Genomic DNA, 24501 nt, shown 5'->3' with positions numbered 1-24501 from the left:
GATTCAGATGATGACAGTTCATATCTGAACGTGTGTGATTCTACTGTGCACATTCTCACATACTGGTACTCTGACTGTAACTATACAATTTATTTATTTATTTAAGAAGCAGTCTCCAGAACAAACAGCAAAGCAAGGAGTATTCTGTCTCCTCCTGTTCAGATGTGACAGGTGTTTTTAGTAGCTTAGGATGAAGAACTTTGTGAGCACTGGCAAACTCCTTGGAAAGCTAGGGAATTGCATTTTAAAAGCCAATCTAAATGTGCTTACATCACTTACTAAATCTCTACAGTAGAATTGTCCTCTATAAATTCTAAACTAATTATTTCTTAATACATCTTACATTTTTAGAGACAAAATGTAATTTGAAAATGCCGGATGAGTAGTTATGCAATATGTAAAGTATGATCAGTCCTTTACAGAAAAAAGTTTCTGATTTCTTTTTCTTTACTGAAGGCACCTGGAGTAGCACCTGTGGAATGTACTACTTTGAACACTGAATTATTATCTGAGTATTCCCTTAAAAAAGACTTGGGTATAAGTGAGTACCCAACAGGATCTAAAGGTATAGGTAGAATAAAAGCCAAATCCTGTAGTTCCTAAGACAAAGTGGCAGCTGTTTTGTCTGTTCTGTTTTTCTTGTGTTATTGTACTAACTAAGATCCTATTGGAGGGTTTAATTGTACGTGGTATCTAGGTAAAACAAAGACAAGGTTGCTGACTGGAAAAGCTTACAGTCTCATTACGAGATGTATGTAGACAAATTGGGAATAAAAGGCACAGTGAAACCCTGCTGAATAGGACCTGGTAGGTGGGGAGCTGAACTTATTTTTCAAATGCTCTGTAGTTGGCCTCAGAAATGATGCCAGGCTTTAGGCAGTGATGGACAAAATGGTGGTGTTCATCCTGAGCAGGAAAGAGATGGCGGGGCCTTTGTAGATGGACCTGGTTTTCTGATTTGGTTGTGCTGAGCTTGAGGTAATGGGCAGTGCTTTGATGAGATGCCAGAGACATAGGCCAAGTTAAAAAACTTACTCACAAATCTAACTAGAATAAATAAATGAAATTCTGTGGGTGATCATTAAGTGGAATTTCAAGAGTTCTGGTTTTGATTTTTCCAACAGCTGCACAGAGTATGGTTGTTCATCTGCCATCTAGGCAGATTGCTGTTTTGGTGAGAGGTATCCCTCATTAACACTACAGCCAGTTGCACAAGACAAAGAAATTCAGACCACATGGTGGCAATTCTAAATACTGTCTAAAATGCCTCTGTAATACCATCAGTAGAATTGGACTTGTGCAGACAAGAAATCAACTTCCCTTCAGCATCTGTCCTGATGAGACTGGCTTTAATATACTGAAAAAGGTTTGGTTTGTGTTTTTCTAGTTGTTTTGTTATTTAATTGGGATGTCTTTATTTGTAAGGATATATTAACACACACAATCCTAGTAGGTGCCTTACAGATCCTCTCATAGCAGTTTTAGCTTCCTGCTCTCTACATCAACCCTAGAATGCCCTTCTTTATTCCTTCTTCATCTCTTGTTTTTCCACATATCCACATATATATGTGTATATACTTAGTTTCTCATTTATATCTACCTCCTAAATACTTATTTACTCTACTTAGTGTTGGTGAGGCTGCACCTGTGTCCAGTTCGATCCTCCCTCCCCCCAGTACAAGAGAGACAATAGACATGGACATAGTGGGGAGGGTCCAACATAGGCCATGAAGATCTTTGAGGGTGTGGAGCACTTCTCCTGTGAGGAAGTCTGAGAGAGCTGGGGCTGCTTACCCTGGAGGAGAGGAGGCTCAGGGGAAATCTCATCAATGTCCATAAATACCTGAAGGGAGGGTACAAAGAAGACAGATCCAGGCTCTTTTCACTGGTGCCCAGTGCCAGGACAAGAGGCAATGGGCACAGACTGGAACACAGATTTCCTCTGAACCTCAGGAAGCATGCCCTTTACTGTGAGTGTGACAGAGCATTAGCACAGGTTACCCAGAGTGGTTGTGGAGTCGTCTTCCTTGTAGTTCTTCAAAAGCCCCCTGGACGTGGTCCTGGGCAGCCTGCTCTGGGTGTCCCTGTTTGGGCAGGGGCTGGGGCAGGTGGGCTCCTGAGGGCCTGCCAGCCTCAGCCAGTCTGGGGTTCTGTGATACGATTCAACATGCCTAAGAAGCAATTATTCAGAAACTGGGCATTTTTCTGTTATCTTTCAGATTCAAGTTGAAACAAAATTATCATCTTAAAAAGAGACAGACAAAGGTTGCCTTTCCATGGAGCAAAGAGCACTTAATCCTGTCAGAAAGGATGTGGCCATGGACTGTGGACAGGTTAGATGACCTCAAAAAAACTGCTGCTGTCTTTCTCTGTTCTCAGCCATCATATTCAGAGTTACCTGTTAGGCCATACTGTGGTCATACCCTCCAGAGTCCTGTACTCCCACACTGGATTCGGTTTGGAGTCCACTGGTGTTCATGTCCATGACACATACCATGGAAACCAAAGTATGGATGATAGGAAGTTGCTGTGTGTCTGGTTCCTACCCTGTTATGCAGCCAGTCCTTCTGAGCCCAGTTTCAACCCCTTTCATTTCTCTAGTTGCAAAGGCAACTAGCTTTTTAAAACTGTGGTAGGGCAGATCTACAGACCACAGCTGCAAGGAGGACTTAGTTTAATCAAAACAAAACATTTTCTCAACATGAGAAGTCTGATATAACACAACTTTTCAAATGAAGCTGTGCTCAATGAGGTGACAATGTCTTTAGTGCAACTTCTGTAGTTAGCATATGTCTAAATCTACATGTAAAAATAAATAATACACATGCCTCTTGGAATTCAATCCACTTTCTGAGAGTGGTGGATTATTTGTTCTTTTGTAGGCATGGTCCTTTCTGATTGCTTGAGCTAATGGCACAAGCATATGTGCTCGTTTTAGTGAAAAGTTCCTGATTCTGAATCCAAGAATTCAGTAGGACCCCTTCTCAGAGTCTGTGTTACTTCTTAACACTAGTCTACAAATGTAAAGGGAATGACAGCTTTGTGAAGGCTTTCCTCTGAAGGCTTTCATTTATACCTGTTTCATGCTCAAGCGTCACACGGACCTCTGGGGAGATGCAGCTAGTAGAGAGGAGGCAGGCACAGGAAGAGCTAATTCTAATACAGCAAAGGAAGTGTTGAAACAACTCACAACTGAGTAGTGCTCAAAGGCATGTTTTATGAGTGTCTTGTGCAATAGTGGTCCCAGTCTACCTCTAATATAATTTTAAAAGAGCCCAAACAGACTCTTGGGCCAACCAGAGATCATCAAAATGCGGTTTGTCAGACAACTCAAGCAACTACTGTGTTTAACCCTATAGGACTGGAATTTTTCTGATCTGTTATCTTTGTCATGTTTTAAATTCTTCCTGTCCAGTCATAGAAGTGCCTGCCAAAAAGGAAAAAAAAAAAAAAAAGGAAAAAAAATAGAAAAAGAAAAAAAAAGGAAAGAAAAAGAAGATAAAAACCCACACTTTCTAACATTTGTAATATTTGTTATCATGTTTAGTGTCAAAGCACTGCTTTTGGTCACATTTTTGTGTTAAGTCTCTTTATGGCTAATATGAATACAAAGAGACCCTGTTATATGCTTCCCATTTACTGGTTTGTTCTTCAGTCTCTCGAAGCCCGGTAAGCTCCAGCTAAGCTACACAAAATGCTCCCTTAAAAGAAAAGGTTAAGAAAATTTAGAATGAAATCCACCAAATAATCCAAAGTCTTCAACCTTGAAATGAAATAATACCAATAGTAAAAGCATCAAAAAAGTTTTTTTTAGTATGGTTTTTGTGAAACCACATCTGTCAGCTGCAAAGAGAGCCTTAATTTGGGAGGACCTGATCATGGCATGCCTGCCTGAGCATCAGTCTGTGCTGCGGAAGGCACCAGGAGTCCTGTCAGGCTGATCCTCGTAGAATTTTACTGCTATGAAAAAAACAAACAGATGAATCCTAGTTACCAGTGTTATGGAATGACTTTGAACAATAGTAATCAAGTCCAGCTTTTTACTGCAGTTTTATGTTTTTAAAAGAACCTGACATATGGGAAATATTACTTTAGCCAATGTTGAGACAAGTGCTAGAATTTCTGTGTAAAATGATTACAGGATGTTTTTTTCAACTAGTATTTAAAAAAAAAAAAAAAAGTTCATATTTATTTTGAGATTTAAAGTTCTTATGGATTTTTTTCTACACATGCAATCCACAGAAAATGTATGGAAAAAATGTCCTCTCCATGAGCCTCCAATCATGTGGAATGTGGTACAAATGAAGCCACTTTACAGATGTCTTGAATTGTAAGGACCAAGTTGTTGTTGACCACATGCAAATTTATTGAGTAGAAGGAAGTCAAGCAGCAAGAGAGTTAAGTGCCATTATACTTCTCCCAGTCAGGAGAGCTTTGCCTTGGGAAGATCATTACCAGAGCATCTCAGAGAACAGAGTGGGCACCAAGCAGCGAGAGGACCAGATTCCACAAATAGCGTGTAGTAATGTAGTAGGAGCTTCAAATATATGCATACAGGCTTGTGGAGGGCAAAACTCACCCTCCTAAGGAATGCACTGTAGTCTAGATTCAGTAAAAGGACATGAGTGGATACCAGAGCACAGAGCGAGGCCTTTGTCCAGTGCAGGTGAAAATCCAATGCTTTGTACTGATGCCCTAGGTCAGTGTGTGCAATATGCAACTCTAAGGAAAACATAGATGATGGCGATGGAGCTCAATGCAGGACACCTCACTGTAAGCTGCTTGTAGATGCTTCTAGACGCTTGGGATTCCCAGTCTGGGATCTTGCACAGAACCTATGTTTCTCGTTTAAAGAACTGAGCAACAGCTATGATCCATCTTTACAGAAAGCTAGAACGCTCATCCCTACTTCATATTGATTAAAGCTTTTGATTCATCATTTGAGAATTCTTTGGTATTTACTCTCTGTGCTGGAGGACAGGCAACCCCCACCGGGCCAGGAGTCACCAGTGAGAAGCTGTGTTGGGCAGGAGCAGTCTTCATTTGCCTTGCTGAGGGTGGGCCACTGTCCACTAAGGAGCACAGCTGAGCCTGCCTGCATCCAATGCCCAGGCATTTTGGGGAGGAAACAATCCTTCTAAGAACTATTTATATGTATTATCTATCATCCAGAATGTGTCCTCTTTCGGGAGAATACTGTACCTACAGAGTAATATGCCCTCTTGAATTTTCCATTGATGATCCAAGGATCATCTACATCCAGAGTGAGGATTTACTTTTGAACTTCATTTACTTTTGAACATATTAAAGAAAAAGAAATGGGAGCATTTCTCTTTCTTTGTTTGCATTAACTATTGTCTATCAGTGTGTTTTGTAAGGTGCCTGCTGTGCTACCAGTGTACACTTAAGAGGAATTTCTTTTTTAGCCTGACAGTGTGGAAAGGGAGAAAAAACTGGTTTTAGGATATTGATCATCCTTATGGGGAGGTAAAGAACTGAGCTGGTCAGTCTGTTAAAGGATTGTGCATGGTTGTAGAATTACTACCAAAGAAATTTTTTAATGTCTTATACTGTGGCTCAGGGCTGCCTAAGTGCTTTTGCAGCTGACGTGGATGCAAGACTAAGGATAATAGTCTTGAAATCGGTTGTCTAAATTTCATCCAAGCCCCACTGAAGTTACAAAGGATCTGATCCACAGATACTTAAGTTTCTCTTCCTCTCACTGGAGCTGGTGGGAGATGCTTGCTGCAGTGCATATAAGAATCTGTCCTGTGCTGGAGGTGCCAGCAGCTTCTCCAGGAGACACAGTACCCCAAGAGCCTGACTCAAGCAAAGCTGCTTGCAGTTACTTAGTTTTGTGGTTTACTTGTTTTTAAATTTGCACGATCATATTTAAGCAGAAGTTTACAGCTACTTACTGTCTGCTGTTTTTTTGTTTTTTTACTAATGTTTTCATTCCTTCAGTGAAACAACAAACATGCATTAACCTAAATGATTTAAACTTCAGCATTTCTTCATGTCTTTTTCAGTTAAAAATAATATATAAAAAAAAAAGAACAAAACTTCAAAAAGCTCATAAGTTGAAACCCATAGTATCAGAACACTAGTGAATTACCTCTTGCATAATGAAGTTTCTGTTTTACTGTAAGATCTGTAAAACAGGGGGTTTAGATACATGGAAATACAGGATCAGATCTGTAATTTGACGAATATGTGAAAGAAAATGATACCAGATCTGTATACTGAAATGCTGTTCCTGTGTTTCTGGAAAGCTTACACTTTGCCCATAAGGATTTACTGCACTTTGCAGATTTTTTTCCCATAATCCTGGCCTGTTGAATGCACCTTTTTAATTTATTACATATAACATTACATTAACATGAAGTGAAAAAGCTCCCTGGAAAAAGTATTATTCAAAAGTGGATAATTTCCTCCTATGAGTTGGCAAAATTCTGAAACTTACTGTCTCTCAAAGCAACAAAAAAAGAAAACTTCAGATGATTCATCAGTTGCATTAACTGGAAAGCTAAAATGATCATAGAATCACAGAATGGTTTGGGTTTGAAGGGACCTTAAGGACCACCCAGTTCCACCCCCCTGCCATGGGCAGGGACACCTCCCACCAGCCCAGGCTGCCCAAAGCCCCATCCAGCCTGGCCTTGAGCACCTCCAGGGATGGGGCATCCACAGCTTCTCTGGGCAGCCTGTGCCAGGGCCTCACCACCCACGCAGTAAAGAATTTCTTCTGAATATCTAATCTAAATCTGCCCTCTTTTAGTTTAAAGCCATTCCCCCTTGTCATATCGCTACACTCCCTGACAAAGAGTCCCTCCCCGGCTTTCCTGCAGGCCCCCTGTAGGTACTGTAAGGTACCCAGTATATACCCTTTAGGTATTGGAAGGCCACTATAAGGTCTCCCTGGAGCCTTCTTTTCTCCAGACTGAACAAGCCCAACTCCCTCAGCCTGGCTTTGTAGGAGAGATGCTCCAGCTCTGTGATCATTACTGTGGCCCTCCTCTGGACTCACTCCAACAGGTCCAGGTCCTTCTTGTGCTGGGGACCCCAGGGCTGAAAGGAGCACTCCAGGTGGAGTCTCACAAGAGGGGAAGAATCACCTCCCTCAACCTCCTGATAAATTGAAAGGTGTTTCTTTTGAGAGCAAAAAGATTTAATTTAGAAACATTTACTGGAATTGTCTAGCACACAAGTAAAAGGCAAGTTGTCACCAAATCAGCACCCTTAGCATTTTGCAAATATAATTATAGTTGCAGGAAAAACATGCTATCCATTGCATTGTGTGATAAAAGAAATTTATTACTTTATTCTGCAATGACTTAGTTTTAAACACATTGGTGGTTTAAACCTTTAATATTACACATATCAATGTTTACAAACATATACAAATCCCTTTATATCGAGGGCAAGAATTTCAGCTGAGATTCTATTTAATGAGATGAAGTTACTCTTATTGTGAAAAATGTTTTTGTATTAGCAGGCTAATTTGATATAGTTGCTTGTTCTGTATTTTAAAAGCTTATCTCTAGCCAGGTTTTTTCTGGTTTTGTACAGAAAGCTGTCTGTTCTGAGCTTCATTTCCCGAAAATAGAAAATTATGTGTATTTTAAAGTGCTTGAATGTAGTAATGTAGTGTGTAATGCTAGTGACACAGAAAACAATGTAAGATAAAAGGCAGAGAAGTATCTTAGGTACTTGGAAATGAAGTCAATATTTATATCTTCTTTTTTTTTTTTTCATATCCATGTAGAAATTAAATTTTGAGTTGAGTATCAGTTCTGTAGCTGATTGTAAAGGAAATGTTTGTCCAAGTGTAAAAGTACAGGGTAAATTGTAGAACAAAGTAGATGTGTTCTCTTTCCAGACACAAAACGAAGTGTCTCCATTTATCAAAACTTTTTGTTAGTATAACATGAAACAGAAATGTTAATTAAAAAAAAATAAGAAAAGAAAAAGACTTAAGTGCTTGCTTTTAGAAAGTTCACGATCCAAAATAAACCAGCTGAGTTGCCACCTCATTTATAAATGCTTCAGATACTCTTTGACTGAAAGTTCCCTGGGACCTGCAGTTCTGCTTTGCAGGTGACAGGGATAGCCCTGGTCTGAAGAGTTCAAGACCAACCTCACTGCTGCCCAGGAGGTGAGCGGAGTAATGCCTCATTCTCCAAAAGAGAATGATCTGTCAGATGCACTCTACTCATGGCAAATGCATACTGTTGGGATGGGCTTCACAAAATATGTCTGCAGCTCCAGTGGTTTTATGTCAGAGTTGGAGATGTCCTAGAGCTAGCCTGGCATATTGCAGCAATTTTCTGAAAGAAACAGAAGAGCCAGGGGAGATCAGGGGCAGGGCCAAATCTCCAAGGCCTGCTCTGTAAACTGGAAAGTCTACTTAATACATCTTCTCTGGCCTCTGTGCCACATACAGTGAGATACCCAAAGCTCGTGGAAAGGAGGTGTCAGAGCAAGCTTGAGTTCATAGCCTAATAGTTGGAAACATCATATCCATGATTTTGCGTTTTTCTTTCTTTAAAGCTTATATTAAGCATGGTAAGCATACTGCTTACATGAAAATAGCAATATGCTTAGTAGAAACAGAAGGCTGATTGTGAGACTATAATGTCAAGCTGGCATGGTAGACTGAGCTCAGATATGCATCAGTGACTATTTGAATGAAAGAGCAATGTGTGATAGGGATCTGATCAATAATGCTAGGTACAAGAGAAATGGCATAGAAATTTCAGAAACGTACAGTAGATATGTCAGAATATAGAAGCTTATTCATAAAGCTGTAGAGTCCATTTGGGGCTCCTCCACAGATTCTTCTGGTTTTCTTATTACTCTGAGATTCTTACTGAAGTAATGAAATATACTTCTCTTTTCAGTGTTCTGTTTCCTGTGGAAAAGGTTTGAAGTATCGTGATGTGCATTGCTTTAATAGCTTCCAAGCTAAAATAGAGGAAGGAAACTGCAGACATTTAAAAAAACCACGGACATACAAAATCTGTAGAGCTGGAAGATGTCCTGCTTGGAAAGCGAGCAGATGGAAAGAGGTATGTGAAATCTGCTATAATTATGTTCTTCTCTTCTATAAAAGTACAAGGCAATATCATATTCATAACATAGTGTTTCAATAAAAATGTGTCTGCAAGTTTTTACATGCAAATCACAAATTTGAATATCTGTAAGAAGTTCATTGTTTTTCTTTCCTTTTCTTTTCCTTTTCTTTTCCTTTTCTTTTCCTTTTCTTTTCCTTTTCTTTTCCTCTTCTCTTCTCTTCTCTTCTCTTCTCTTCTCTTCTCTTCTCTTCTCTTCTCTTCTCTTCTCTTCTCTTCTCTTCTCTTCTCTTCTCTTCTCTTCTCTTCTCTTCTCTTCTCTTCTCTTCTCTTCTCTTCTCTTCTCTTCTCTCTCTCTTCTCTTCTCTTTTCTTCTTTAATAATTTACAAGAAATATCTCTGAAAATTGAAAGTATTTGGTAATCCGAACCTTGTACAGAATAGTTACTTGCAACTTTCCTTGACTTGAAAATTCAAAATATCAGTAAATTTTAGAAGCTTACTTCTCACCTACAGTGACAAATTCAGTGGTACTGCTGTTATTGCTGTCATAGTCTGAATATTGAAGTAAAGCCAGGTTTGTGGGGGGAAGGAGAAGAAAAACGGATTGTGGACACAAATACGTGATCCCTCCACCCCACTTTGATCTTGTAAAATATCTCTCACCTTGTTAGAATTATAAAATCACTTAGGTTAGAAAAGACCTCTAAGATCATCAAGTCCAACCTAGTTAACCTAGCACTGCCAATTCTACCACTAAACCGTGTCCCTAAGGACATCTTCTGAATGCCTCCAGTGATGGTGACTCAACCACTTCCCTGGGCAGCCTGTTCTAATGCTCCACAATGAAGAAATTTTTCCTAATATCCAACCTAAACGTCTCTTGGTGCAACTTGATGCCATTTCCTCTTGTCCTATCACTTATTGTTATGGAGAAGAGACCAACCCCTATCCTGCTACAAACATCCTTTGAGGTAGTTGTAGAGAGCAATAAGGCCTCCCCTGAGCCCCCTCTTCTCCAGACTAAACACCCCCAGTTCCCTCAGCCGCTCCTCACAGGACTTGTGCTCCAGGCCCTTCCCCAGCTTCGTTGCCCTTCTCTGGACACGCTCCAGGGCCTCGATGTCCTTCTTGTAGCGAGGGGCCCAAAACTGAACACAGTACTCGAGGTGCAGCCTCGCCAGAGCAGAGTACAGGAGGACAATCACTTCCCTAGCCCTGCTGGCCACACTGCTTCTTATGCAAGCCAGGATGCTGTTGGCCTTTGGCCATCTGAGCACACTGCTGACTCATGTTGAGCAGGATACTGACCAGCACTCCAGGTTCTTTTCCACCAGGCAGCTGTTGTGAAATCGTGTTAAGCTCAGCACATGGCGGTATTTTGCATTTCCCTCAATATTTTCCTACCGTCTCATATAGGAAAATGCCACTTTCCATTTAGAAGTCTGTTCTAAAGCTGATCCCAGCTGATGCCTTGTTTTCTTTTAAATGCAAATATATATATATATATTTATTTATTTAAGAAATAGAAACCAGATCTTCTTTTCAAGCAAATTAACCTAAATGGTCATTCTCTTGCTATACAGATCAGTGAATAATTTCACGGAGAGTGAAATAGCTCTTTTCCATTTTATTTTCCTTTTAAGTGAGGTCAATGGGTAGTATGTTGCTTTAGCTCAACCAGTATGAAAGAAAACCAAAATGTTCCAGACAGGTTTTGGTTTTGTGGTTCATTTGGGGACTTTTTTGTTTTACCCTCCTGTCTTAATCAGTGTAACATTTCTGATCACAATAGAAATTCCTACTATGGAAAAAACTAATCAGTCTCAGATAATTGCTACTAGCAGACCCAGAACACCCTAGAGAGGGAGAGTTTAAACATTTATCTGTCTAATGAAATGGGTGCAGTAAGGCCCTGGCTGCTGCCTAAAACAGGGGCTAGAGGCAGAGATTGTACAAAAGTCAGGAATGTTCTCCAGAGTTAACTCATAAACATGCTCTTATGCTTATGGTTAAATAGGTGTTTTGCTCTCTCTTTAAGAAACTGAACTAATTCACATATCCTGATAAGACTGATACATGTAATTTCACACATCAAAGACATTGGTAGGCTATTACACTCAGACTGAAAAACAAGAATAAAAACCACCTGACTTTAAAGAGAGAATATGAGTTAATACCCCAAGCATTAAAGACCATACCTGAGTGATAAGGAGTGTTGAAGGATACACAAAGGTACAGAAACAGATGCTCTCTAGTGTTATAACTTTAACCATTTGGTAATTCTGTGATTTCATTAAAAGACCCATACTCTTAACCTTTTATAGGGAAACATGGAAACTTTGGATATTACAGGAGGAGGTGATGCAAGCTCTGTTCCAAAATGGTGGTGATAAAATGCAAGCTGCCATTTATTACTAGTCTCCACAATTTGGCCACATCTGATAGAGCAATATCTACTTTATGATTAGGTTGAGTCTTTAGGTATGTTTTGGGACCTAATTGTGCTTCTTACTGGGGTAAAAGAGAACATCTATTGCAGCAAGTCTTTGTATTAAGTACTGCTTAGTAAACTACCATTGTAGTTAACTCCTTTTGGCCAGGGATAAGGAAAAGAGACATATGGTAGACAGGTTCTGAACCTTTTTAAGCTCATCACGATTTAAAACCTTTAGTACTACCTGCAAAAGAAAGACAATAGCCTCATAATGCTGCACCATTTGCAAGATTTTTCTAGAATGAAATACTGAGGTTCTTTCTCTTTCAGTTTGATATTTGCATTTTAAAATAACAGGCAAGACTGACATTCTTCAATTGGATAATGAAATAAGGTGAACTCAGGACTTTGAACTGTTTGATCCTGCAAACCCTTAAACTTCTGTTTTGCATATGCATATGCTGATTGTTCCTACTGTGAATTAAGATAAGCAGACAGATCAATCTAGGCATGTTGGATGTATTTATTTTCGTATACCTTACGGGCTTTGATTTTAATTGTAATGTACATTTTCATCATAAATTTATTCAGATAATATGGTGGGGTCTGTGGAGTGTATTTTAAAAAATATTCTAATAACACTCACTAACGGCAACTGCACCACTTTCTGTTGACTGTCTCATTTCACACTGACATAACTAATTTTGATCCATTTCAGTGTTCTGTATCTTGTGGAGTGGGGATTCAGCAAAGGGACATCTACTGTCAGCTGAAGGGCCTGGGTCAAGTGAGCGAAGCTGTGTGTAATCACGCTGCACGGCCCACTAGCCAGAGGCGTTGTTGGCTGCCTGCCTGTATGCAGTACCGCTGGTTGGCAGATGAATGGGAAGATGTAAGTAAGGCTTTCAACTTGTATGAAGTAACTACGAGTGATGTAATGAGTTTTCCTACTTTTTTCAGCTTTGGATACATTTCTAGTAGCCTTTATGTTGCAGAATAACAAGTGAACATGCTGGATATTTTAAAGGTCAAATTTGCAAAACTGCTGTGGTAGGTCCCTAATGATAGGATTGTGTCATTTTATTACAAAGGTCTTTATATAATGCAAAAAAGTTTTAATAAAACTTCATGATGAAATATGCAAAAAACACATTTTAAGAGGAGAAATACAGATGAAACATCAGCTGGAAGTAAAAACCTCAGCAATAAGATTTTTGGGAATTATTTTTTTTTCAAGAACTTCTATATGGCAGACTAACCAGAAAAGAAGAAACAAAAACAAACATGTCATACTCAAGAAAATCTAACGACTAATCTATCTTCAGGAAACAACTTTTTTTTTTTTTTTTTAATGTGATGACTATTTCCTACATGCAAAAATAAGTAAGTTTTGTATCCATGTATGCACACACGCACATATGGACAGAGGGAGAGAGAAAATAAAACCTAGATAAATACGTGAAATGGTGTACAGGAGAGCCTGTCTCTTACTGTAATGTTAAACAAAAACTCAGTTTGTGCAGTTGCAGCATCTTTAATCTGCAGTGTTACATTTTTTAGGACAACCCCCCTGAAACTTTGAATATGAAGACTCATGTGTCAGAGATGCAATGCTGTAGAACTGGCTACTGCTCGTATGTAAATTATTTGCTGGTGTTTTGCAAAAACCTGGATAATAGTCATGCAATTCTGGCATATATTCCTCTGTTAAGCCACATTGAGAGAAAGGTGACAATATAGGTTTCTCCCAAGTGTTCACTTCTAACATGACTTTGTTAAAATTAGGAATTAGAGTAGAAATGGCTCAGAATGTCCTTTTATCAGAAATGCAGATTTTCAGAGAGTGAGGGTGAGTTTTCCTTTCCTATCAAACGCTTGTATATTCCAGCTGGGTATTATGAGCTCTTCACTACAAATGCATTGTTTCACTACATGATCTGTCTACTTCCTAAATTTTTCCACATTTTTACTGCTGTTTGCTTGAAATTCCCATGTTCAGTTACCTTCTCTCACCAGCTTCCTACATAACCCTGAACATCTAGCACTGGTAGTAACTCTTCAGGTGTTTATCTGTATTCCCCTCCTGGTGCAGTATGTGCTCAAACTCAGAATATTTTCCCCAGCTGTCTCTGCTCTGAGTGCTCGTGTGTCATTTCCTTGCCTCACCAGTCACAGCATATGAGAAAAATTTCCAGATCTAGCATTGGTACAGCTTATAGCTGGGAAGCTGGCTATTAGCAGCAACCAGCTTTTTCATACCACATAGGCATTTTCACACTAAAAAGAAGAATCTCTACTGGAACAATATATAAGGCATAGTGAAAAGTAGCCTGTCCTCATTACCTAATGATTGGGTTATTCCTCATGTGCCTAATATTTTGACCTACTCCATGCCATTAAAAGATGACATGTCTCTGTAAGCTACACCAGCCAACTGTATCCACACTGCACCCCTGATACAAGTCCACACATCTTCACTCTCTGAGTGACAGGATTTTTTAAAGGCTTAATGCACATATGGCTTCCACTGCTGAGCCCCCTTCTCTTGTAGATCTTCTGAACAGGCAGGTAAGCTCGCTCTCTGGTTTACATCCATTATTCTCTCTGATTTCCCACCATCCTGCTTGTGGCCTCACCTTTTCAAGAAAGTAGGCAAGCGCTCAGATTGCAAGACTAGGAGATTATAAGCACTTAATTCCCTAATCATGAGTCAATACTTGAATTTCTCCTTCAGGTATTAAAACCTTACTCCTACCTAATGCAAGTGAATTTTTGTCTTTTTTTTTTCTCCAAAAAAAGACCACTACAAAGAGTGATGAGAAGCTGTTCTCAGATGTAATAAGGCTGTTGTTTTTCCACATCAGTAACATGATACCATTGATTGTTTTGCCTATTAATTTCTTGCTCATGTGAAGAGATAGAAGGCTAAAGCTTTTCATCTGAATGATTGTTTACCTGGGTCTCAGCTTGTTTAGAGCTTTCTGGTCAAGAGTGGTTTGTAAGCCTAGGTGTATATTTTGCAGCTTCTTTCAACAGTGTATTTATGTCAGTGAAATTTCTAAAGCAGTTGCTTGGGGCTCAGTGCTGCTTGCTCATGAAGTTTGCAGGTGACACCAAATTGCGGAGACGGGTTATATACACTGGAGGGCAGGGCTGCCATCCAGGGGGTCCAGACATGCTGGAGGAATGGGCCGACGGCAACTTTCTGCATTTCAACAAGACAAAAGCAAAGTGCTGCCCTGGGAATGAAGCAACCCTGCAGCAGCCCAGGCTGGGGAGGAGCAGCCCTGAGGCCTGGTGGCAGCCGAGCCTGGCCCAGCCGTGTGCCTGGCAGCAGTGACGGCCTGGACCGTACAAACAGGGACATGCCAGTATATCAAGTGAACTGGTATCTCTCTCATCATTTGTTAGACCATGACTAGCTTCTACATTCAGTTTTGGTTCCCCAGTTCAAGAAAGACATTGATAAATGGAAGGCTGGATGGGGGCTGAGCAACCTGCCCGTGAGGAGAGGTTGAAGGAACTGGGCTTGGTCAGCCTGGAGAAGAGGCGGGTTGGGGAGACATATCAGTGGCCTTCCAGTATCTACAAAGAAGTTGCCAAGAAGATGGAGCCAGGCTCTCCACACAGCATTGCATGGTGGGAAGGTACAACAGGAATAAAGTGAAGCCAAAGGTTCGAGCTGGCAATTATGAAAAGTTTTTCCCCCATGAATACAATTCGGGCAGTGGAATGGACAGCCCATGGAAGATGTACAGTCTCTTAAAGGTTTTCAAGGAAACTTGATAAAGTTAGAGGTTTCCTCTCACAGAGCTGTTCTACCCTACATCTATTTTCTGTACTTCAGGTTGCCACTTTGAGTCAATAACAATAAAATTTGAATTATACATTTGGCCTATACATCAGACCTTGATGAGTCTCCTAATTGACTGTGGTTGGGTCCAAATCCATATTAAGTTATGCTCAGAGTCAAAAGTACCAAGTAGACAGTGGTATTGATTAATGCATCTGCTCAGACTGGAGTTTGTGTATTTGAGCCTTACATCTTTATTGCAGCCAGTTCAAACAGGTTAGTTTAAGCATCCGGAGCTGGGGACATGCTGTTGACCTGTATTATTACATAGCCTGTACCTCTGTGTTATGTAGCCTGGACTTTTCTGGATTCAGGTGGCAGCAAGGTTCTCAGTCCGTGCTGGCAGAGCTGCTGACGATACTCAGTCTCACAAACCTGCCATGGAAGGAGGTCTGAGGACATCTGGGGCAAAAGCACAGTCTCAATAGAGACTGCTGCCCCAAACTGCCCCTGGTTTTACTAATAGGCAGTTCTGCTTTCTTTTGTTTTATCAGTGTAATATCACGTATGTGCCTCCAGGGATTATTTATGTTTTGTTTCCAAGACCAAGTTATTCTTTCCATATTTCACTTAAATCCTATCTTGACTGTTTCCTTTTCATGCAGAAGAGCTTTTTCACTCAACCTATCATCTTAGTCTGACATTTTTATTTTCTGCTCCATCTCACCCAACAATTACAGTGTCATGCCATTATGTACTGTTGTTTTTGCAGCTGATTGGAGGTATCTGAACACTGAAAATAAAGGATTTTGATTCAGTGAGTAATTTGGTCCAACTCTGATAACACGTCATAAAATTTTTTGCTATCTGAATTTTAGTGATATGTGACAATTGACAAATAGCTTTATTCTGTAAATGAGCAGTTTAGTTCCACATACTGTGATTGTTTTTCTCACACTCAGTGCTCGACATCATATAGAAGAGAGGAAATACACCGAAAGGTTAAGTGTGTGGATGAAAACCAGATCCAAGTGGGTGAAAGCTTCTGCGATCCTGCCACAAAGCCTCCATCAACCAAAAACTGTAGGGTAGCTCCCACTAAGTATGTTGTGCTTACAGGAGAACTGTCACAGGTAAACTAATGATATTGCTCACACATTTTCATGTGACGTTACACTGAAGAGTATTATACTGCTGCAAAATGTACTTCATGAGTGCAGAGGAAAAAAAGCATATTTTCATCTGAATGAGGGTGCCCCAACTTTCTTCACAGTGAACCTTCCAGTCAGTCATGGTTTATTGTAGTAAATCTGTCTGACTACTACCAAACTCTGATTAGTAAGGGCTATGGGATACCAAGTTATTAGAAAGAAGCAGTGCTTGGTTTTAGAGAAGCTTATGCTGTAATGAGGGATGCTAAACGATGCGAAAATGAGTGGTGGTGGGAACATGAACAGGAAAAGGCAGTGCTAGGGACTGTTTGCTAAGTGTTATGATTAAGGGAGAGTCACCATAAATAATACCATACGGGGTGAAAGAGTGTTATCTTTGCCACTTGACTCTGACCGTCATCTGGTAGCCTGCCTGGGAGCTATGAACACCTGCCAGAGGACAGCTGCCCTTACCACCAGACTCCTCTGCTAGCTCCAAAGGAAACGTCCTTACAAACTGAAGCAAACAGAAATCCCTTCCTTGATTTCAGTGAAATGTGGGATCAGTCCCTCGTTTCCCTTAGACTACCTACATGTGCATGAGAGGGAACTGCTCTGGAAACTCTGTGAGCTCTGAGAAGAGCTGCATGGAACTTTCCCTTTCCTCGGGTGTGTAATTACGGTAGACCTTCACTTCTGCACGCTGATTAACTGAGATGTCACACATAGGATTACAGGCTTTTGCCAAAATGAGGATCAGTGATGACTTATCTGTAGCTGCAATGCTGTGGGAAGGTTCAGCTCTGCAGAAATAATGCCTGTGCTTGGGGATTTTATTTTAGTGTTCAGCCAGCTGTGGGCTGGATTACCAGCAGAGGATCACATACTGTGTTGGAATCCATTCTGTTCAAAACAAGCATGCCTACGGCCTTCGAACTGTGGCGTACCGAGAATGCCCAGTAACACCCTCCCCATACATTTATACGTGTAATATCAAAGGATGTTCACAAGGAGCTACCTGGAGAGTGGGGAAGTGGACCAAGGTGAGTACAGATGTGCAAGCTTATTTTTGATAGCTGCCTCATACACAAACCGATGCCAAGGTATTTGCTGACAAGCTTATGTTAATTATTTTCTACCTTCTAATCTAACTTTTGATTGCTATCCTTATCTAGTGCTCAGTGACTTGTGGAATGGGAGTAAAGGAAAGAACAGTAGCATGTACGACTGAAAATGGCTTATCCAGTGACTTGTGCCTGACGCGTTTAAAACCAGATGCCAGAAAGATCTGCCATACAGAAGAATGTAAGTGGAAGCTGTAATTTTTAGGTGAACTTAATGTTTTCCCAGGTTATTTATTTTAAAGCAATGAATATATTTGGAGGATAATTATGGAAAAGTCCTAAAACTAAACTCTGTTCAGGAAATATTAATATGATTCAATCCTTCATTTTGAAGGTGAAATACTTTCCACCTGCAAAGATATTCAGATTAAAAAAGGGATTAGAAAAGATGGTGAATACCTACTCAACGTTAAAGGAAGGATGATAAAGGTACTCTTAATATTTATGAACATATATTTTTATTAAATAATACTTTCTAAGAAAGATTTTGCTAAAGGATTATATTTTCTCTGGCAGATTTATTGTTCAGGCATGCATTTAGAGAATCCCAGAGAATATTTGACGTTGGTAAAAGGTGAAGCAGACAATTTTTCTGAAGTATATGGATTCAGGTACAAATATGGTTTTGTAAATTTTATGAAGTGCATTTATATCTCCCAAAATAAAACAATCAAATAATACTTACCTTTGCTAAGAAAAGATTAATATATATATATATATATTTTTTTTCCTTTATTTTCTGTTTTGAATATCTAGGCATATGAACACATGCAGAAACGTGGATACTTCCAAGCTGGACTTGAGATAATTGCACTAAACGATTATAATTTTTTTTCTATCTTGATTTTAGTAGAAAATGATTGAATCCACATTAGTATTTCAGCTGAACCAAGGCTAATGGCTGAGCTTCTTGTTCAGTAACTGCTGGTTAATTTTCTATATGTGGCATAGTTCAATGCAATTATTTTTCACTATGATGTTCTGTTATGGAAAAATGTCAAAAGGAAAACTAAATCTTTGCTGTTCTCTAGGTTACAGAATCCATATGAATGTCCTTTCAATGGAAGCAGAAGGCAAGACTGTGCCTGTCGAAATGATTACCTTGCAGCTGGCTTCACAATTTTTAGCAAAATAAGATTTGATGTAGACTCCATGCAAATTACAAGTAAGCATTTTAGTAGTTTTAGCCGACGTGAGCCTTTTTTGATACTGTGCATGGTCATGATTACCAAATTTTCACTTCAACTCACTTGTGGATCTAATGATGCCATTTTGGGGCAAAGAAAATTCTTATTTTCTTTAGGAATTCAATATGAATTAAAAAAAAAAATAGAGAAACCACTGCTACTTCCTTTGTTAGTTTGTCCCTAGTGGTCAAGTGGCATGAATATTACAGTTTCATATTTAAGTGATTTTGTAAATATTTTGTTCCCATTATTCCATTTCCTTTTAGCCACTGGCACATTTTTCTTGGGAAAGTCTTGTCATGCCATAGTTAATCCCTCTCAGACTGTGGTAGAAAGGCTAAAAGGACGGGGTATCTTGCAGCACTTTGAAGCCTCTGTCTGAAGGTGGCAAGCTGAGCCACAGCCAGCTCACGTGGGCTTATGTCCAGGTGCACGTCAGTCCTCTTCCTATCCCCATACTGTCTCAGAAAGCAAACTGGGCTTGTAGGTTGTGGCATAAACTAGAATTTCAAAAAAGAAAAAATAAAAGATTGTTGTTTCACACAGTTTTCACCTAATCTTCTAATGCAGCGCTTCCAGTGTTGAGTAATTTTCTGTTTTCTAGCCACAGATTTTCTTTTTGCTCAGACTATACTTGGGAGAGCAGTTCCATTTGCTACAGCTGGAGATTGCTACAGTGCTGCCAGATGTCCGCAGGTATTTATGATTCCTTCTCCCCTTGAAATGTGCACATAGAAGAAAAAAAAGTCTGCATGACTGGTTTAGAGCTGTAACTCTAAAGCACTTAAAATCTGTTCTGTCTGGTCTGTGTATGACTTTATAAGTGTTGTTTTTTTTTTCTTACTGCTTTCTCTCCTGTTTCACCATCTCTTTTTTTCTGTTTCTACCACAAATTGTTTACTCCATGATTTGCCTCTAGGCCTGTAGCTGTATCATTTTTTGTACTGCTTTCATGTATTGCTCTCCCTCCCTCTTGAGTACCTGGATGTGAGGTATCCTTTGTTTTCCCTTCTCAGTCTTCATTCTCCTTTTATTTAACCCTGCAGTTTTTTTCTTTTCTAATTTGTTTCTTTCCTGACTCTGCATAGCTTTGAAGGCTACCAGAGAAATCGATCCTGTTTAGCACATGAATTCAAGTTATACATCTATTGGTGTGTCTATGTTATTGTTTTAGTTTGGATTGGCTGGTGCTTCTTAAGTGAATCTCTCTATTGTCCCAGTTTACTGTTTGTTGTTTTGCGCCATGGAGCAGTCTTGGGACACATGAACCTCCAGATGAAAGTAAATCAAAGCTCCAGAAGGACCCTAGTGCATGCCAACTGCTAACGAGAATTCAGTCTGTGGGAATCCATGAGAGTTAGCCCAGTGTAAAACTCTGATTTGTGTACTGTGTACTGTACACTAGGTTCTCTGACCCAATTTTTTCACTTTACAGGTTTGCTCATACTGCAGCCTACTTGTTAACACAGCCATAGCCCTAGTCTGAGCAAGTCAACCTAGGCTGCCCTTGGAGTCCACTGGCAGAAATGGGATTCCCTAGAACACAGTACCTCTAACCTTACCCTGTTAGACATTTTATGGTTACCATCCTCTGTAAGCGCATATTTCTTTCCACTGATTATAAAGAGAGTTAAGACTCACTAGCCCAGCCTTGCATGGAGGTGAATCCCTGTTTTCTGTCTAACCTGGGTGCCTAAAATTAAGACAGGCTATATGCGTGGATGCATTCAAGGGCAGCTAGAGACCTACAGTTTAGGGGCAAATGAAGTGCCTAAATTATGCCTAACCTTAATCCCTAACATGAAAACAGTTGGAGTTCATTACAGTATTGGATACCTTCAACCTGCAAACTCTTCAGGCTTAATGCAATACATGTCTATCTGCAATGTGTAACTTTTGTTGGAAGTCATTTTGCTCATGTGTTTTTCACTGATACGTTTTCATCTGTGACATACGCATTGAAACTAGTGCTCTGTGTCTGTGTGTAGATAAAAAGCCTCAGTTACATCACTCTGTCCTTGAAATCTGCTCCTGGTCTTGAGTTTACTACATGACAGAGAGCTGTTATGCTGTCATTGTAACTGCACATAGCACTTTTCATTTATTTTTACAAAATGATACCCCTGTAAATGTAGTTAGTTTGGGCCTGTTAATTGTGGAAAGCACTTCACACTATTTGAATGAATATCCCCCAGCTGCTTTATTTGTTAATAGAAATCTATAGAAACAATAAAATACAGAAGCTACAATATGTAATGAAGATTTTATCTTTCCTAAAACTTTGATCTTGTGTTTTAAGCAATTTTAACTAGGTCTGAATACAGAAATTCAGGCCTTCAGTGAACTGGAGGGGGGTTTTCAGACTACAGTGTTGCCTAAAGCAACAGTTAGGCTCTTTGTGGAGGTAACATATATTTTAAACATACCGCACTTCTGTGTGAATGCAATTTAATCATTTTCTGTACCCCAGTTTGTTTACCAAGGTTAGTTCTGTTAGTTCTGTATTCAGACTCTTCAAACAGATACTGCAGATCAGCCGGTTCACAGGTGCTACTTACTGCAGAATAACTTGTTCATGCATCTCTGTGTCCTGAGAGTCAAAAATTAGGAAATATGTGATGTAACCAAGCCAGGTTAAGCATGTCCCTTTGAGTACTTAATATCTAGATATACCCTAAGTTATATGTGTAGCTATGCCAAAGTAAAGTGTTTTAGTGTTTTGAACTCTGCTCACAAGCTCTGTATTTTACCTTTTGTTTTTGTTTTGTTAGGGACAGTTCAGCATTAATTTGGCTGGTACAGGTCTGAGATTATCCAGTACAGTTAGGTGGATTGCTCAGGGCAACTATGCAACTGCTGACATACACAAATCTCACGTAAGTCAATGTTGTTTTCCTTTACCTACTATTATGACTTGCAATATTATACCTCAAGAGGTGCTGCTGATGATTCTCTAGTGCAACACTAGTTATGAATCAAGCGTAGAGCTCAAGGTCTCTGATCTGTCTAAATTTTCTTTCAAGTGCAGTATGAGACCTAAGCCTGATAATTTCACCTTAAAAATCTCATGGAATCTTTAATGACACCTCCCAGAATCTAATCCAGATCAACACTGCCTACCTAGCCTTCCCTTACTGGTTTTAAGGGCCTATTGCCGTATTAATTAGGTTCATTAAAAAATTGGAGATACCTAATACTGCCTCATAAAAAATACCATTTTATTGAAGATACCTACTACAGAAGATCCTTACAGATTGCTTACCTCCAACTTGATTCATATGGGAAACCAAAAGACCTGTTGAAAAAGAAGAGTAAAGATGCATAGTTTAGGAAAACATTGGATAGTAAGCTGGGAAAGAAGGTATACAACTATAATGATAAAGGATCTCTGTGCCTGTTCCATTAATCTGATGCCCTCTTGATTTAGTGTTTACAGGTTTGATTTGTCAAAAGGTCTACTGTGTGCAAACCTTGAGGATCTTTTTGTACAACTATGATTACAGTTACTTCTCTTGATTGATTGCTTTCTCTGTCTCATTTCCAGGATGGTACTAAAATATACGGAAGATGCGGAGGATTTTGTGGGAAATGTATTCCTAACACAATTACTGGTCTCCAGCTTCAAATACAGTGAGGACTTTGGTGTGGTAAGAACATCAAAGCACAACATCTGTCATTTAGGTGCAAATTGTAGGTGCTGTGTATATATGTATTTTTTTAATTTTCATCTCTGTAATGCTCATGACTGTAATGCTCACTGCTAAGAATTCCATTCTATTTTCTTCAGTGTTTATCTGGGGAGGTGCTACCTGTTTGTGAGCTAACAAGTGTGTAAATCACAATCATAAACCTTCAGGTTTTCATGGAGAGGCATTCATTCAATGTATAGTAGGTATATCAACCAGTAAATTGCACTGAGATTGCTAGCATGGGTAACACCTTGAACTGTGCCATAATTGCAATACTGTACCTACAACTAATTGGTGCAATTCTGCATGCAGTATTCAGTAAAATTCACACTGTACTGATTTTCTTGATCAGCTACACTAAAATGTAGAAAGGAAAGAAAAGTCATTCCTATATAGAGAAAAGAGGTAATAATTTCGGATCTTTCAACTTTGTGAAACCTGTTAGGAATTTCTGACAATAATTTACAACCAAAAAGTATATAACCAGTGTATTTTCTCCTGAGATCAATAGATCTGTGTGTTTCTCTGTCAGTAAAAGCATTTTTCCCCATACCTGTCATTATATCTATTGTGGTGCTCAAATACTAGCAGCAATGCTGAAAAGTGTGGTTTAACCTCTGTAGTCTCTATAGCACATGTTAAACATCTAGGCTTATTTTTTTGTGGTTACAGGAAGAGATAAATAAGGAGAAAAATTGCTTGGAAATCTGATTTGAAATCCCTGCCTCTCAGCTAAGAATGCTGTAAAAGGAGCGTGTTCTGTTTACATACCACTTGTATGTGATTGTATGTATATGCATTTACTTAAACCCTTTCCATATACCCCTTATTCCAATAGCATATTCGTAATGGCTATAGTGTGCCTCCCTTTTTAAATTCCAACTCAATACAGTTTTCAGTAACCTTAAGAAAACTCTGGGGCAGAGGCAGCATCAAGCACACAGTGTGGCTGGTGTCCATCTTTGACTCTGTTTGATATTTTTGAATGGCTATAAGTAAAGCTCTGACATCTGCTAGTTAAAATTATTTCTTCCAGAAAAGTAAGTGTACGAGAGAGTTATACAGTTTTAAAAATGATCTAGGTGGTTGATTTGTTGTTTTGGATCGCCTTACAGTCCAGAACCGTAGAAGTATATGCTTATAAAGATAATGTGTTTCAGGGCCAACACTCAGGTATTCTGAATAAAATTTACTACCTGCATAATAACATGTATGATGTACTGGAGAACTATACATACTTTTTTTCTGACAATGTGCATTCTGTAAACCAAATATCTGTTTTGCATGCCAGTAAAATTGTTAGATCAAATGGCAGCTATATCATATTTCTACCCACAAAGAGTTAGCCATGAATTAGCAATATGTATTAATTAAAACCAAGACTGTACCACATAAGTCTAAGCAGCTACTTTTAGATAACACATGTAGGTAATTATTTTGTGATCTCTGCATCAGAAATGTATTTTTGCACTATGTGCCTTATATTAGTTGTAAACATTAATAAGAATATAAAACATTATTTTCCTAGAAATGTTTACATTTATAATTAAAATCTTGTAATTTATAAAGTATTTATGTAATAAATATGCTTGTGTGAATCGTACTTGAGTACTTTTGCTTTTTTTTTTTTTTAAATCAAATACAGCACAGAACGTTGCAAAAATATATAATCTTGTTTATGCATCGAATAACTACAATATTAATACTGCCTCACCATTATAGATAAAGACTTATACTGGAATAACTGTCACACAGGCAGGTGGTAGTCATACAGACGTTTTCAACGGAAGCAAATGCTACTTCAGAGGTACAAACTCCACATCTGCATTCTCTTTCCAGCCCCTACCCCCCTGTTCACCTATACATTTTTTGGGGGGTTGCCCCATAGATCATTCACTGAAATAATCTAGGTCAGTTCTTCTGATTATTTTATAGCATGGTCCCTCAACAGCTACTTTGGCATAAGGTGAACTGAAATCTACCTCCATCTACAGGAGGATCATTTTCTTTTCAGCCCTGAAACACTGGTCACAGGCTGGGAAGTGCTCA

General features: G+C 39.2%; 1 protein-coding gene across 8 annotated transcripts in view; it reads left to right on the top strand.

Moving 5' to 3' along the window:
* ADAMTS20 (ADAM metallopeptidase with thrombospondin type 1 motif 20) overlaps nucleotides 1-24055 on the top strand; it is a 96664-nt gene extending 72609 nt beyond the window's left edge. For 3 of the 8 annotated variants that reach the window (XM_048065929.2, XM_048065928.2, XM_066992046.1), the window contains 11 exons: nucleotides 8901-9068; nucleotides 12227-12400; nucleotides 16264-16434; nucleotides 17295-17495; nucleotides 17628-17757; nucleotides 17911-18005; nucleotides 18093-18187; nucleotides 18608-18741; nucleotides 19368-19459; nucleotides 21535-21639; nucleotides 22308-24055. In XM_048065929.2, the coding sequence (XP_047921886.2) occupies nucleotides 8901-9068; nucleotides 12227-12400; nucleotides 16264-16434; nucleotides 17295-17495; nucleotides 17628-17757; nucleotides 17911-18005; nucleotides 18093-18187; nucleotides 18608-18741; nucleotides 19368-19459; nucleotides 21535-21639; nucleotides 22308-22397 (1455 nt within the window). In that variant the 3' untranslated portion in view covers nucleotides 22398-24055. The other 5 variants (XR_010829265.1, XM_066992039.1, XR_010829271.1 and 2 more) reach the window with 5 other exon arrangements.
* Nucleotides 24056-24501: the final 446 nt, after the last annotated feature.

Source organism: Anser cygnoides, chromosome 1 (genome assembly GCF_040182565.1).
Source record: "Anser cygnoides isolate HZ-2024a breed goose chromosome 1, Taihu_goose_T2T_genome, whole genome shotgun sequence".
Classification (NCBI taxonomy): domain Eukaryota; kingdom Metazoa; phylum Chordata; class Aves; order Anseriformes; family Anatidae; genus Anser; species Anser cygnoides.
Note: the sequence above shows the minus strand (reverse complement) of the source record. Positions and strands in the feature narration are given on the sequence as shown.